At 32.7% G+C, this 14,396-nt stretch overlaps 1 protein-coding gene across 1 annotated transcript; it reads left to right on the forward strand.

The window, feature by feature from the left end:
• Positions 1-9,588: 9,588 nt before the first annotated feature.
• On the forward strand, positions 9,589-13,319 carry LOC111052668. Its single transcript, XM_022339413.2, has 2 exons — positions 9,589-9,805; positions 12,867-13,319. Exons 1-2 carry the CDS (start codon positions 9,608-9,610, stop codon positions 13,203-13,205), a joined length of 537 nt encoding a protein of 178 aa, XP_022195105.2. The 5' UTR covers positions 9,589-9,607; the 3' UTR covers positions 13,206-13,319.
• The last annotated feature ends 1,077 nt before the right edge of the window (positions 13,320-14,396 follow it).

The raw sequence follows: 14,396 nt of genomic DNA on the forward strand, positions 1-14,396 counted from the left end.
ATTTAAAAATTTCTTGCTTGTTTCTAAAGTAATGCACTAATGTCTTAACGAGTTTGTAATTTCTGTTTTCAGTTACCAGTATAAAATACCATAATCATGATAAATTTACACATGAATTCCTCAACTACATCTTGAATTTCATCCGTAAAATAGGAATATTTATTCATTGGCAGATAATGTGAACTTGAGTTTTGGAATAATTTTTCAATCAAATTTGACAGTTTTTTGTTCCAAAATAGATGTTGTTTGGAAATAGTGAAGTCTTTCAGCTACTTTGTACCTTTGAGCAATGATGAGTTTGACTCACTTTGTTAGCTTTTAGAGAACTGTGAAACGTTTTAGTAGACTATCTATGTGTTGAAAATAAAATTTGTAATTTGTTTCTCTACATGTTGACAAGTCTATATAAAATCATGAGAGGGAGTCATATAACTTCAGGGCTAAATACTTCAAACATTAATACTAAATACTAAACATTAGAAAATAAAGATGAAGTTGTATAAAAATAAAAATCTTGACTTTGGATCAATATCTTGTAAAATTTCAATTCTATTTCTTGGATAAATAACTAAAATTTGTAGATATTGCTATGTTCATAATATTTCACTCAGGTCTTACAATTAAAATATTGGGACTAATTGAACTGTACATAAAATTAAAACACTGCAATTTCCAAAAAAATTAATCATGATTCAAAATTTGAACAAAGTGATATTCTTCTATTAATTCGACATACACTATGTTTAACAGTTTTTCACTCAGTCTTTATTTTTTTACTCAGTTTTCACAGTTGATTAGATTTGAAGTATGCCATAGGCAGGCCTACGATACCTATTGATTCAAGTGCAATTTATGATGAACTAATTTTCTTCAAAATAAAACATTTATTCACTTTTACAAAAAAAAACACAGCTACGATGGAACTTTACCATTCATTTCATTAAAAAATAAATAATTTATTCAATCACATCAAATCTTTTTGCTAAGAGTGAAACGTTTCAGAAATACTTTTTATTGGAAAATTGCTGAATTTCAAAATCAGTTCAATACTGTATTGTACTCTCGTACAATATAAGGCAACTCCAATTTTAGTTGTATATTGCTGTAGTTTGTTAACTGAAAACTTGAAAAATTCAATTGCAATAAAAATTTATCTAGGCTAGTTAGATATTTTAAAAAATAGTTTTAGGAAAATTGAATGTTTTGTACCATATTTATAGTTTAATAAATAAATATTATGTATGCTCTATTGTTGTTGTAGTTCGTATAACAAATAATTTTAAAATGAAATTTATCCATATGATAATAATATTGTATTGTAAGCAAGTATTGAAATATTTGATTTGAATATTCAGTGTTTTAAACATGATGGAATTATAATATTTGTAATAAAAACTAACAAAGAACTTTGTATATATATTTTTTTGTTTTTCACGGCTATAACCTGTTAGTTTATTCAGTCTTATACCAGTGCTCAAAGATTTCAGCGGCAACGTCCAAAAATTAATATCCATACTGTAATTAGATTGAACTTGTGTTATTGAAGTTGAGCTTAAAGTAAAGAACATTGATAAACAACTGAATTACATAATTATATGAGAATAACTAGTACGGTAGTTCTGTGAACAGTAGACCTCGCGCAGTTCTAAACCACAGTCTCCTCTAATACTGTCCATCAGAGTAAATTCTGTCCTGTCCTGTCGTGACGGCGAGATATCGGTGTATAAACGACTAATGGCTGTTTGGGTTGTTGTATCGACAATACTAATAATTTGATGTAAACAGATATTATGCTACTGCCATCAAAAGCTTACCGAGTTGAAAGCAGAGAAAAGTCGGGAGAAAATACTATGCTACTTCAAGTTATCAATTGCATGCCTCACTGCATGCGATTAATAGTCCACACAACAGCTGATTTTTTCACTAAGTTACATTGAGATATCGAATTGCATGCAATTTATAATCCACTCGACAGCTGATTTATGATGAATAATTCCATAGTCTGATATTTACTCTAATATTGGCGTATGAAGGAGGCTCCTTTTCCTTCTATATTATACTTAAAAATTCCAAAAACCTTGTATATTCGTCGACGCGCATTTTAAAAAGGAACATACCTATCAAATTTCATAAAAATCTATTACCGCGTTTCGCCGTAAATGCGGAACATAAAAACATAAATATAAATATTTTTTAAACATATAAACATAAAGAGAAATGCAAAACCGTCGACTTGAATCTTGGACCTCACTTCGCTCGGTCAATAAAGAGTAAATCAGTACCAGTTACCAAATACAAATAAATAGTATTTATGGAATAATTCCGTTTTGAAAGCCAATAAAAAACACTTCAAGGCCCAGTTGCACAAAAACCTGTTAAATTTTAATCATGACTAAATTTTACAAGAACCATTCAGAGAAGGAATTTTCAGAAGGTTTCTCTGATTGGTTCTCATGCCATTCAATCGTTATAACATACTTTTGTGCAACCATAAGGGCTAGTTGTCGCCTACTGTTGAAAAAGTCGGTCAAATTTTAACTGGGATCAAATACCACGAGAACCAACAGGAGGAACCTTCTCGAAAAAATCTTCTCTAATTGGTTTTCGTGCCATATAATCATGATTAAAATTTAACAAGCTTAAGTGCAATCGGGCGCAAAAATAATAATGTGGAGATTAGAATCTAAGAAGTGGAAAGAAGCCGGGGGAATGTTTCGAAATAATGAAAGATTTTTTGAACAAAGAAATCTCAAATAATTTAAAATTGAATTGACTCTGCAGGGGTGCCCAGCCCCCCCCAAGGGCAATGGCGCATGCCCCCCCCAATCAAAGTGTAAAAAAGTGCCCCCCAAAGTACCCCAATTCCCAACCCTTTAGTTTTTAACATTAGTCAGTGTATGACAATAAAATTCACATCTTAAGGTGCGTACAGATATACGCGCCGCGAACATGAGCAATTCACTTTTAATCAGCTGATGCCAAGCTTTTTATATTTGTATTTTACCGTTTCTGTAAAAATACAGATATAATCAGCTGATTAAAAGTGAATTGCTCATGTTCGCGGCGCGTATATCTGTACGCACCTCTACATTCTAATCTTCCAAAAGACATTATTTACCTTTGGTCTTGTGAGGACTTCTTTCTGTTTTCATAATATTGTAAAAATATATACCATCGTTTCTTATCTCTTTTAAAATAGAAATAAAGTATCTTTTTGATATTATTTTTGAGACTGGCAGTGCACCTGTTCTTGTTCGGGAGGACTAGAAAGAACTACATTTTATCAGGAAAAACTACATGACACATATTTTAATAGGATATTAAAATAACACATATTTTAATAGGATATTAAAATATAAGTAAGGGAGGCTTTGCTTTTTAAATGTTAAGGTTACTTATAAAAAGTTGAATTATAATAATATCATTGATAATTCTTCATTGCAAAAGAATATTGCATAGCAATTTTGGTAAACATTCATACAAATTTGGAACGATTTTATTCACACAATATAATGTCGGCAAGTTTAGGTATTCTAAATACTATACTATTAAACGAGCAATTTCTGTTTAGATGTTTTGATGTTTAAATTTTAGTATGTTTATATGTTTGTATTTCACCGGATCTCAAAAACGGCTCTAACGATTCTCACGAAATTCACAACATAGTAGGTTTATAATATAAAAAATTCGATTGCACTAGGTCTCATCCCTGGGGAAACTCGCTGACGGACATTAAAAGAATTTATTCATCCATGGAAAAATAGCTGATAATTTCGTCGTCTGTTGATGATGGAAGTGAGTGAGCGAGTGCATGTGTGTGGGACTGAGACAAAATTATGACTCAGCTGTAGTTGAACTTCTGTACCTAATTCAATCAGGTACTTAGTGGCAGTAGTACAAAAGCCGGTTAAATTTTAATCCTGATTAATTCCAGCAGAATCAATCAGATAAGCTATCTTTTTGAGATGGTCTTCTGTGATTTGGTTCACGTGACATTAATCAGGATTAAAATTAAACATGCTTTTTTGAGAGAAATTTTTGCATTCCCCTGCGAATTAATCTCAATCCACTGTGATTAGATAAGGCCTTTCTGTATGAACTATGAATATTTATTATAATTTCTTCTTTCGTAATAATTTCTATATGCTTTTGTAGGTACTCCAGAGCGGAGCTCGGTGCCCCGATATTTATCATAAATTGGAATAGGTTGTCACTGATGTTGTGTTGTTGATAGTATTTACTTTTTAACATTACAGGAGTAAATAACACAAGTCGAACAAAATGTATCTTTAAATGGTTTGGTTTTTGGAATAAAGATATTATCTGAACAAGTACATTTTATAAATTCTATCCATTAATACCAAATATCGGGGCACCGAGCTTTGCTCGTTATTAATTCATTGATAAACAGAAATCAATTCTTTAAAATGATTGGGGAAGGACTAACAGGCACAGCCCAAAACTGTTTCTTCCCCGAATTTTGATTTATTCACTATAAAATTAATAGTTGGAATATTTAATATTCCAAAAAGTAGGTTATGTTTCATACACTTTAATTCAAGTGAAATTTTCAGTCCAAATATTTGAAAACATAAAAGTTCTAATTTAGATTGTTTACATACCAAATTGAATAACAAAATAACACTCACTAATCACTTGGAACTGTAAAATAATGATTAACTTTAAATATTATGATATATACCATCTCATGTCAACAAATCAGATTACTGTATTTTGATCGAGTCAATTAAAATTTCTAGATTTCTCGCGAGATACGGTAATCTAATTGATTACACAGCTGATCTCCCACACAGGCACACGCATCTTCTGTTATCGACAGACGACGAAATCATCATCTGTTTTTCCGAGGATGAATTATTCTTTTCATGTCCTTCAGGGAGTTTTCTCAGGGAAGAGACTTAATGCAATCGAATTTTGATATAATAAACCTACTATATTCCGAATTCGTGAAAATCGTTAGAGCCGTTTCCGAGATCCGTTGAACATAAATAATCAGATAGCCAGATAACCAGATATAAAAAAAGAAAAATATAAACAGATATACATAAATTGCTCGCTTAATATAATAGGATAACAACTTATAGTCCAGTCAAATGGTCGTTTTTCAGGAAACAGCCCCGAAAGAATTTTTTTCGATGGTTCTATATATATTTTGGGGCGCTGAATTCTAATCTGAAATTTGCTGACACGCCAGAGGGCGACTTCACCCCCAAAATTTTGGAATTTTTTTTCAAGTTTTCCATTTAATCTCGAGAACCTTGAATTTTTCGAGAAAAAGCATTCTCTGTATAATATTAAAGATAATAAAATTTCCAATGAATTGAGTGGTCGCGCAGGACTACTTTTTGGATTTTATATCTGAAGTGTTCCACAAGAAACGCAACTTTGAATATGCGAGAAATTTGTGATATTTCCCCCATTTTCACAGTCTCGCATATGCAACGTTGCGTATCTTGTGGAACACTTCAGATAAAAAATCCAAAAAGTGGTCGAGGTTGTGATGAATTTTCTCCTCTTTTCACTTCCATGAAATATACATCTGTTTTCAATACCGTTCAAAAGTTACAGCCAATTGAATAATGATCTTTATTTTCTCATTTTTCTTGCGATTTTACTGTTATTAAAGAGTCTCTAAAATGAGTACAATACATGATAGAAACTTGCGATTGGTCTTAAATGAGAGAAAATTTCATGCTCTATAAGCTGAGTTGCCTCAAATTGAACTTGCATTACTGTTTATATCGAAAAACTGTCGAGACTGTGAAAATGAGAAAAATATCGCATATTTCTTGATTTTTTGAAACAAACGTATCTTACTTCACGATTATATTTTTACAAAAACCATTCACCTCACGTAAAAGAGGAGATTCTTTTCTTCAAATCAAGACCAAGTATCATTTTGAGTTACCGAGACACACAGTTTTGAATATAGAAATCGGTCATTTTTCTATGCATTGAAATATGGGCTAAAATACACTAAAGGAGTAATTTCCTATTTTTTAACAAATTTTAATGAGATGATACATGATTTTCAACCGCCTTGACGAGCTGTAGTACGAGGAGATGTGATCATTCAGTCAAAAGTTTTAAGTGATTAAAGTTTTGATCCTGGACGTATCCTTCCTTATGTGTGCCCCCCACTAGGAAATACTGAAATCTAAGGAGTGATTCTCATAGAACATAACTCTCGTAAGGATATTTCAGCCGAAATATGTTTCTTTTTTGTTAGGAAGGCAATGAAAAGGTATTATAACGAGAATTTGAATTTTGGCTGTAGGACATGATTTTCTATTTTTGGGTGCATTCGCCCTCCCACCACGACTAAATTCAAAAACAGGTACCTAAGGAATTCTGTTCAGAATTGATATTGTTAATTCACGTGATGTGTGGCTTTCTATCATTACTAGAAAAAGATCCTAGTTGTATAGGGTAAAAGTGGTAGGTTTGCATAATTTTGAAAACCCCTTAAAAAATAACCCTTTTTTGAAAACTCTTAGCTCCGGAATTAAAAATCCTCCTCCGGAGTCCTGCGCGACCACTCAATTTATTGGAAATTTTATTATCTTTAATATTTTAGAGAATGCTTTTTCTCGAAAAGTTAAAGGTTCTCAAGATTAAATGAAAACTTGAAAAAAATCCGAAATTTTGGGATTTTTTGGGAGTTTTGGGGGTGAAGCCGCCCTCTGGCATATCAGCAAATTTCAGATTAGAATTCAGCGCCACAAAATACATATAGAACTGTCGCGAAAAGTTCTTTTGGGCTGTTTCCTGAAAAACGACCATTTGACTGAACTATTATACAAAACAGAAAAAAGTAATGAAGTATTACAATAATTACTTGATTACTGTGTGGTCAATAGGGTGTAAATTTGAAACAAATTTTTCACAAGAGAAGTTTTTTCTTCTGTCAAATTCACTAGAGTTTGCGATGTTGTTTATAATTGCATTCCCATTTCAGACTCATTAATATCATCATGAAACGCCTTCGAAATTAAAATAATCATTGGATTAAAATGTACATTACAATTCAATTTATCATTGTGCTTTTAAGAAAATTAGGTTGCAACAGCAAGGAAACTCAGATACAGGAACATTAAAAATTTAAATTAAGCAAAGGTAATCAGAATAATAGTGGATGATGAAGTTGTAATTTATTTCTGTCAAAGATTTACCTTCAAACTCATAAGCTTAAAATTACTAAAATTCCTGCATACAAAATATTATCAATTGTGCTTATGCTTTATATTGAGTTACACTTAGCAAAATATAACATTGTAAAGGTGGGAAAAATTAACTACATTAGGATATCTCTATTTAATACTTTGATTTTCCAACCATGGTTCAAAATGTTGACATAAAATATAAAAAAAAATCATGCCCCCCCCAAAAATGTTGATGGCGCAAATTGCGCCATGCCTCCCCCTTGTGGGCACCCCTGTGACTCTGTAAGCTAATACTAAGTTACGGTACATAATAATCATTATTAGTATTAAATCATATAAATTATTATAAGCTGTTGGTAATCTTCTATCGCGGAAGCTTTTTGTCCCGCGTGAAATGGTTTATATTTCATCATGGTACCTATAGCCTACCTGTTATTAACTCAAGCCTACCGCCTGACACATCAGTAGGCTAGACAATTCACTCAAGTCCTTGAGATACATAGATTTTGAGTTTTATGCGAGAATCCAAAAAATGGTTCCTTTAAACCACCCCCACCCACTTAGCACAGGGGTTAGGGGTGGGGACTTTTGATATTTTTACCTCCTTACTACCCTTAACAGAACTGTGGGGTCAAAAATTGTCTTCCAAACATTTCCCTCTATACCCTTTTTTGAGCATGGACCAACCTGTGAACTAGCCAGTTTATACATTAATTGTATTTTTGACAGAAGTCAACAAGCTCTAATTCCAAGTAGAAGTCTCAAAAACAGACTGCCTTCTGAGGAATAGAATTTTGATGATGTACGGTACCGTACTTATTATATGAATCAAATATATAAAGATCAAAATTCTTAGGACAGCTTTGGAATTATCAGTTATTATGTGTTTTCAATAGACCTAGTGATTGAAAACTCGTAAGCGCTGTCATGTTCCAATTTCAACGTCAAATTCAGAGGTCCGGTTGCACAAAAGCCTGTTAAATTTTAACCTTAATTAAATGCAACGAGAATCCTTCTTCAAAAACCCCCTATCTCTAATTGGTTATCTTGTCATGTAATAATAATTATTGAAATTTAACAACAGGCCCTTGTTCAACCGGCCATAATCTAACATCATTGCTTAGGCCTTATGTGACTGAATGTAGGCCTATGACTTTTTCAAATATAACCATAGAGGATACATGTTGGCTACTAATAGCATGTAAAAATAGAGTAAAGATACCGGATTATTTGTCTCTGCTAATAGGTTCTCACTATTCTTATTTCACTATGCTATAATAACTAATATGGTCATTTTCAGTAGCTACCTTTATCCGTTACAGGTTATTTTTACTACCGTACCTGTAAACTAGCCATTTTATATATTGTATTTTTGAGAGAAGTCAACAAGCTCTAAAATCATATTGTTAATAAGAAATAAGTAGTCCACCAGATAGAATTCTCACCCTGATAGGGCACAATATAGTAATTTCTTCATTTATTTACTTGAATCGATATTAGGTAATTATTTTATACTGTAACTGTCATTGTTATGTAGCCACAATTTATTACAGACACTGGTATACAATTACAATTGAAGACAAATAACGGTATTATATTTATGTTCTAATATGTTTATTGTTCTCATGATAAAATTGAGGTCTAGAGTCCTGGAAACGACTACAGTGAGGTCCATGTTATACTAGCAGTGCAGAAAGATAGGAGAATACATTAACGATTTTCTGCCTTGCCACTGCCTTCTATAGAGGATAGCTGATACCAGTATATCTGATGAAATATTAACTGTTCATTCTTGTTCAATATAAGCAATTACACTGCATTTTATTTGTAAAGGAAATAGATTTCAATGATTGAATAATACATTTTAATAATTTGAGATTTAATATTTTGTTACGGTAATTAATTTTATTTCTATATTGTTAAAAACGATCTGGCTTCAAAGTATATAAAATATTCTGGCAAGAAAAGTATTGATAGAGGATAGCGCTAAGTGCTTTTTAGAATAACAGACAAGGATAGCAACACCAATTTCAATCAAATACTGCCATCATTATAACGTGAACCTCACTATTGAAAAATATAAGCTAAAGTATTAAGTTGTATCCTTTTTTAAATTTTTTACTCATTATCAAGTAACATAATATTCTTTATTACAGAAGAAAAATTGAATTTAATTTGATTTGGTTGAGAACGATTAAACAAATAGGTGTTTATCACACTATTGTTCCTTATTCTCGTGGTAGGTTGATTGGTATGGCTGTTAATTGGTTATGCACGACTTTTGAATTTTTAGTTCGAATTTCTGTACTTGACGTTGTTGTTTCACACTTAAATTTGCTTTAAATTAATGTGATCACGTCTTTTTTCAAGTTTTTCAACAATAACGGTGCATTTTCGATGAAAATACAAAATGAACAGTATTAATGAGGTACAAGGTAATTTTTTACAGGTATAGTGAGCAAGCTTTTAACATTCACGGTATTTTAATCGCATGTAGAGAACACTATTTAAATAGCGAGTGTAAAGTGCAAATTAATCAGCCATCTCTAGTGCTGCTCCTTAGCGAAACATCCTTGAAGCTACCACTGGATAGAATAATGGATTTCAAAATTATTCTTCTCGTGAGTACCTTTCTACCTTTATTCACATTTTCTTTTTAGAGTCATGAATTTCCACTCGCTGCATTTATAACTTGCTTTCAAATTTACAATTGGACACACACAATTTTTAAAAACATTAACTGTTGGAGAAAATGTTTAACTACTGATTAGGCCTACAGTACTAAAAGGGACGTTCCACCATGTTTTACTACAGCCTAGTGGCAATTTGCAATATCACAATACATGACGAGCTGTGTCAGCTTGTGAGCGATTTTTACATCTTTTCCTGTATTGTTTCCATTTCGGCGCAAACTGCATGAGAGTGGGTGCAATATGACAACTTGATTAAATAATTAGACATGACATTTATACAAATTAAATCAGATATGTGAACTACCGTACCGTAGGCCTATTGACAGATTCTATAGGTTTGCAATGAAATATTTATTGACAATACAATAATTTATTTACTACCGATACATCATGATCTATCCATGCATTGATTGATTGATTTTCTATTATAGTGGAACGTTTTTATTTCATTCCCAGACAAATACCAATTATTCTTTTCGTAATACAGTAATTATTATATTGAGGTCCATGTTGTAATGGAAATCGAGAAAGATAGAGGAACAGTGTTGCCGATTCTATGGCTTGCCACTGCTTTCTTTAATAGCTGATACCGGTATATCTGAAGTAATATAAACTGTTCATTCTTGTTAAAAATGATCAATTATATTTTATTCGCCAAGAATAGTTATCTGTGCAACTAGTGAGCAAAGTGACAGTTTGCTACACCGAAATAAACGTTTACGAACGAGCCGTAGGCGAGGGCGGAATGGTTTCTTGAGTGCAGCAGAGGAACTTTGCGCACGTATTTCACATTAAATTTTACCTACAGTTACCATTGAATATAAAAAGTGGTTGATTATGGGTGAAATGATGGCTGAAATCCATCAAATGTTTGTCTGTATAATTTTGTTATTAATAACAACTTTAATTTATTTTAAACTTGATAATCCAATTGAAAATTAATAATCGATAATTTATTCAAATTAAAAATTGAATTAATCCAATTAAATTGAATAATTTTGAGAAAATCTTAATTTCTAAATAATTTCTCAACCAATCAATGAATGAAAAAAAATATTATTTGAAATAATGAATAATTAATAATATTATTAAAATGTATAATTTAATGAGTTCTCATTTTCATTTATTTGAAAATCAGAGAAAATATAGATAGCACAAATTCGCATTCAAAATACACGCCAACAATGTCAAAAGCTGATTGGGATGGCTGCAAGATAATATGCAAAGTATTAAGAGTACACAAAGTAATACTTTGTGCACTAGTGCGGAAAAGTGATTCTTTGCGTGATGTAATCAGTGCAAGAATGGTCACTTTTCGAGGTAATTGCAGGAAAATTACTTTTTTCAATGATTAAATAATATGCCTACATATTCATAATATGAAATCTCAATTATGAATATTTTCAGTATTTTATAAACTGTCAAAAACGATCTGCCAACGTTGTGGGGCAAGAAAATGATAGCGCTATCTGTTTTGTCGAATGATAGTCAGGGATAGCAACATCAAAATGTTAATCAAATAGGCTACTGCCATTATAACGTGGACCTCACTAAAGAATCTGATTATAAATAATAATAGCCCACTCTATTCAAAATCATCTTGATGTTTGAGTTCGAGTCGATTTGATATTTTTGGAATGTTTCTGTTTTATCATGATTCTCAGATCATACTGGCTATTTTTATTTGCCATCCCTCTTAAAATGAATACGGTAATAGTACTTGACGTAAGGGTAAGGTACCGTACGGTAGCCAGGTAGTCCAATATTAGCTAATTTATAGAAAATAAATAAATGAGAATCAATGATTACTGAAAAATGTTTCTCAATTTGAAAATAATCAAGTTCAAATGAAAATATAATAAATATTATGTACCATAGAAAGTTGATAAAAATCTGAGGTATCAAATGCTATTACTCCAAGATTTAGTACTACACTACACCACTGTAAACATTACATGGCCTATCCTTATTCATCTCCAACACTTTGAACAGTGAGGTTACATTAGACAGGTAATATTTTCTATGCTTTTTTTATTTCTAATAATACATTTCTATTTATCTTATTTTTGCTTGTTTTAGTATTTTAAAATGTGAAAATCATGTTTGCTTGAAATATCGATGTGCGATCTTGGCCACTCATTCTGTATTCTGTATTCGTTCTGTTCTGAAATTTCGTATTGACAATATAAAAAAGAACTTTTTACATTAAAAATGGTGCATCCAAGGTGATAGACCAAAATTATGAGGTTATAGAAAGTTGATATTGAATTTGAAGTAACATCTCCAACTCTGTAGTGAGGTCCAAGTTATAAAGTCTGCACTTGATTAACATTATTGCGGGTGTTGCTATCCTATCCTTGTCTCTCATTAGACAAAGGGACAATACAGATAGCTCTATCCGAGCTCTACCCTCTAGCTCCGCAATGTTGCCAGATTGTTACTGGGCCATGTAGAAATATAATGAAATACAAAATATTGAATCTCAATCATGAAAATACATTGTTAAATCTCTGAAAAATATATTGAGTTGAATATATTTGATTAGGGCCGAAATAAATGAACAAGAATGTTGGTTCAAAGATACCATTTTCTGGTTGCCCGCATATAACTCGAAAACTATGCAGCTTACGGACATGTCTATCCTATACAAAATTGAAGATAATATAGTTTTCTATATAATATATGCAACCCACAACTTTTTCTTTATCTTCTATAGTTTCGAGATATCCGCCCTTGAAGGTGTTACATTTTTGAAAAACACCTTTCACTCAAATTTTTGCTATTTTTGCTCTTACACTTTTTAAAAATCGACGGAGAAAATCCTTGCTGATTATGAGCTTATAAAACTGAGAAAACGTAACAATTATTGATAGGTAGATACCTACTTAAACTCAGGATTTAGCATCGAATTAACACTGATTTGTTCCCAGCATCAAACGAAGTCTTAAGCTTACAATTTATTGTCTAACAGTTGTTTATTATTTTACAGGTGGGTGCAATCTGCACTCTCTCCTACTTGCAATCTGCTGCTGCATCATTCTGGTATCCAGATCTATATAATCGATATCAATATTATCCGTGTTGTCCTTGCCGTTGTGATTACGATCCCTACTATGGAGACGATGATTTAATTACGCCTTACAGCGCAAAAGAACCACCCCGCACCCACGAAGAACAAGGCAATAAAAACATATTTAATCAAGGCGGTACTTATAAAAATATAAATATTAAATCGAATGGTCAAAATATTAATAATGAAATCGGTAGACACTCTGTTAGGATTGATAATATTAGGGGTGGAGATCAACAAAGGGCTGGTCACCGTTGAGTCCGCAGCCAACCAGAGTGAGATTGAGAACTACTATTGACTCAAGCTCTTCTTAAACTGAATGGAAGAGCCTCACTCCTACACTTTCCACAATAAATATTGATTAATAATCTCTGTTAGAATTATTTTTTCCTCTTTTTATCAAATATAATCAAATGATTTCCTCCACTTATTTCCTCCTCCCAAGCATAAATATAGCCTAATTCATGTAAGTGCCTGATTTCCAATAGATTGGGTACCGTATACTGTCCTGCGCTGAACAGAAATACTCTATTATAATCATCATCATCATCAGCATCATCGTCATCATCATCATCATTATTGGCACTACAGCCCATGTAGAGCCTGAAGGGCCCTACATGCCTACGGATTTGGCTCGCGGATTTGGCCTGTCTTGGCTCGGCTCGGGCGAAATCCGTGAGTGTGTAGGCGAATTTATTGCGAGCTGAGCCAGGCTGAGCCGAGTCGCCAAATCCGTCCAGGGCTAGTGGCGCGGTTCGGCTCGGGCGAAATCCGTGAGTGTGTAGGCTCTTCCGGCCGGGCGCGTGTAGTTACCAAAAATCGAAATCGCCTAAAAATCTAGATAGCAAAATTTTGATTTCAGACTCGGATTCAGCGCCCTCGAATTATTAAACAAACTTGTGGGTTGCACAATTTAATTTCCTAACAATTCCCGTGGCTAGTGCAGTGGCTAGTGCAGAACGTATAGTTTTAGCACTTATTTTATTCATACAATTTTAATTGACTTCAAATTCATGTATTAAACTACATCATTAGAATCGGTGATTCATTTGCTATAAGTACAGAAAATTTCAATGTTCTCTCTGAATTGTAAGGGTTTTAAACGACGATGTATTTGGAGCGACAATGAATAAAATGTATGCTCAGTGTAGTTACTCATCACGTTTTACTACACGTGATGTCAAGCTGGCGTTCCCCCCACCACTTTGAATCTCACACCTGTGAGTGATCAACCTTCTGTCTACTAACGTTGATTCGGTGGTACCTTCTTCTGCGAGATCTATACATGGATTCCCTGCACTCTCCACACCACGTGTTATTATTCAAAAACATAACAATGATTCAAAAACCTCGTACCTCTCCCGTGATGTTTACAGCAAAACTAAGGCAGGGAAGCTAGAACTCTCTACAATCTGAAGCAACATGGCTATTTTAGATTGTGCTCAGAAT

The sequence above is a fragment of the Nilaparvata lugens genome, chromosome 11 (genome assembly GCF_014356525.2).
Source record: "Nilaparvata lugens isolate BPH chromosome 11, ASM1435652v1, whole genome shotgun sequence".
NCBI lineage: Eukaryota > Metazoa > Arthropoda > Insecta > Hemiptera > Delphacidae > Nilaparvata > Nilaparvata lugens.

What these genes read in the sequence shown, in the direction of transcription:
- LOC111052668 (XM_022339413.2), top strand. Translation starts at nt 9,608, where the DNA reads ATGAGGTACAAGGTAATTTTTTACAGGTATAGTGAGCAAGCTTTTAAC. An exon ending in ATTTCAAAATTATTCTTCTC is followed by an intron (nt 9,806 to 12,866) that starts GTGAGTACCTTT and finishes ATTATTTTACAG; the next exon opens with GTGGGTGCAATCTGCACTCT.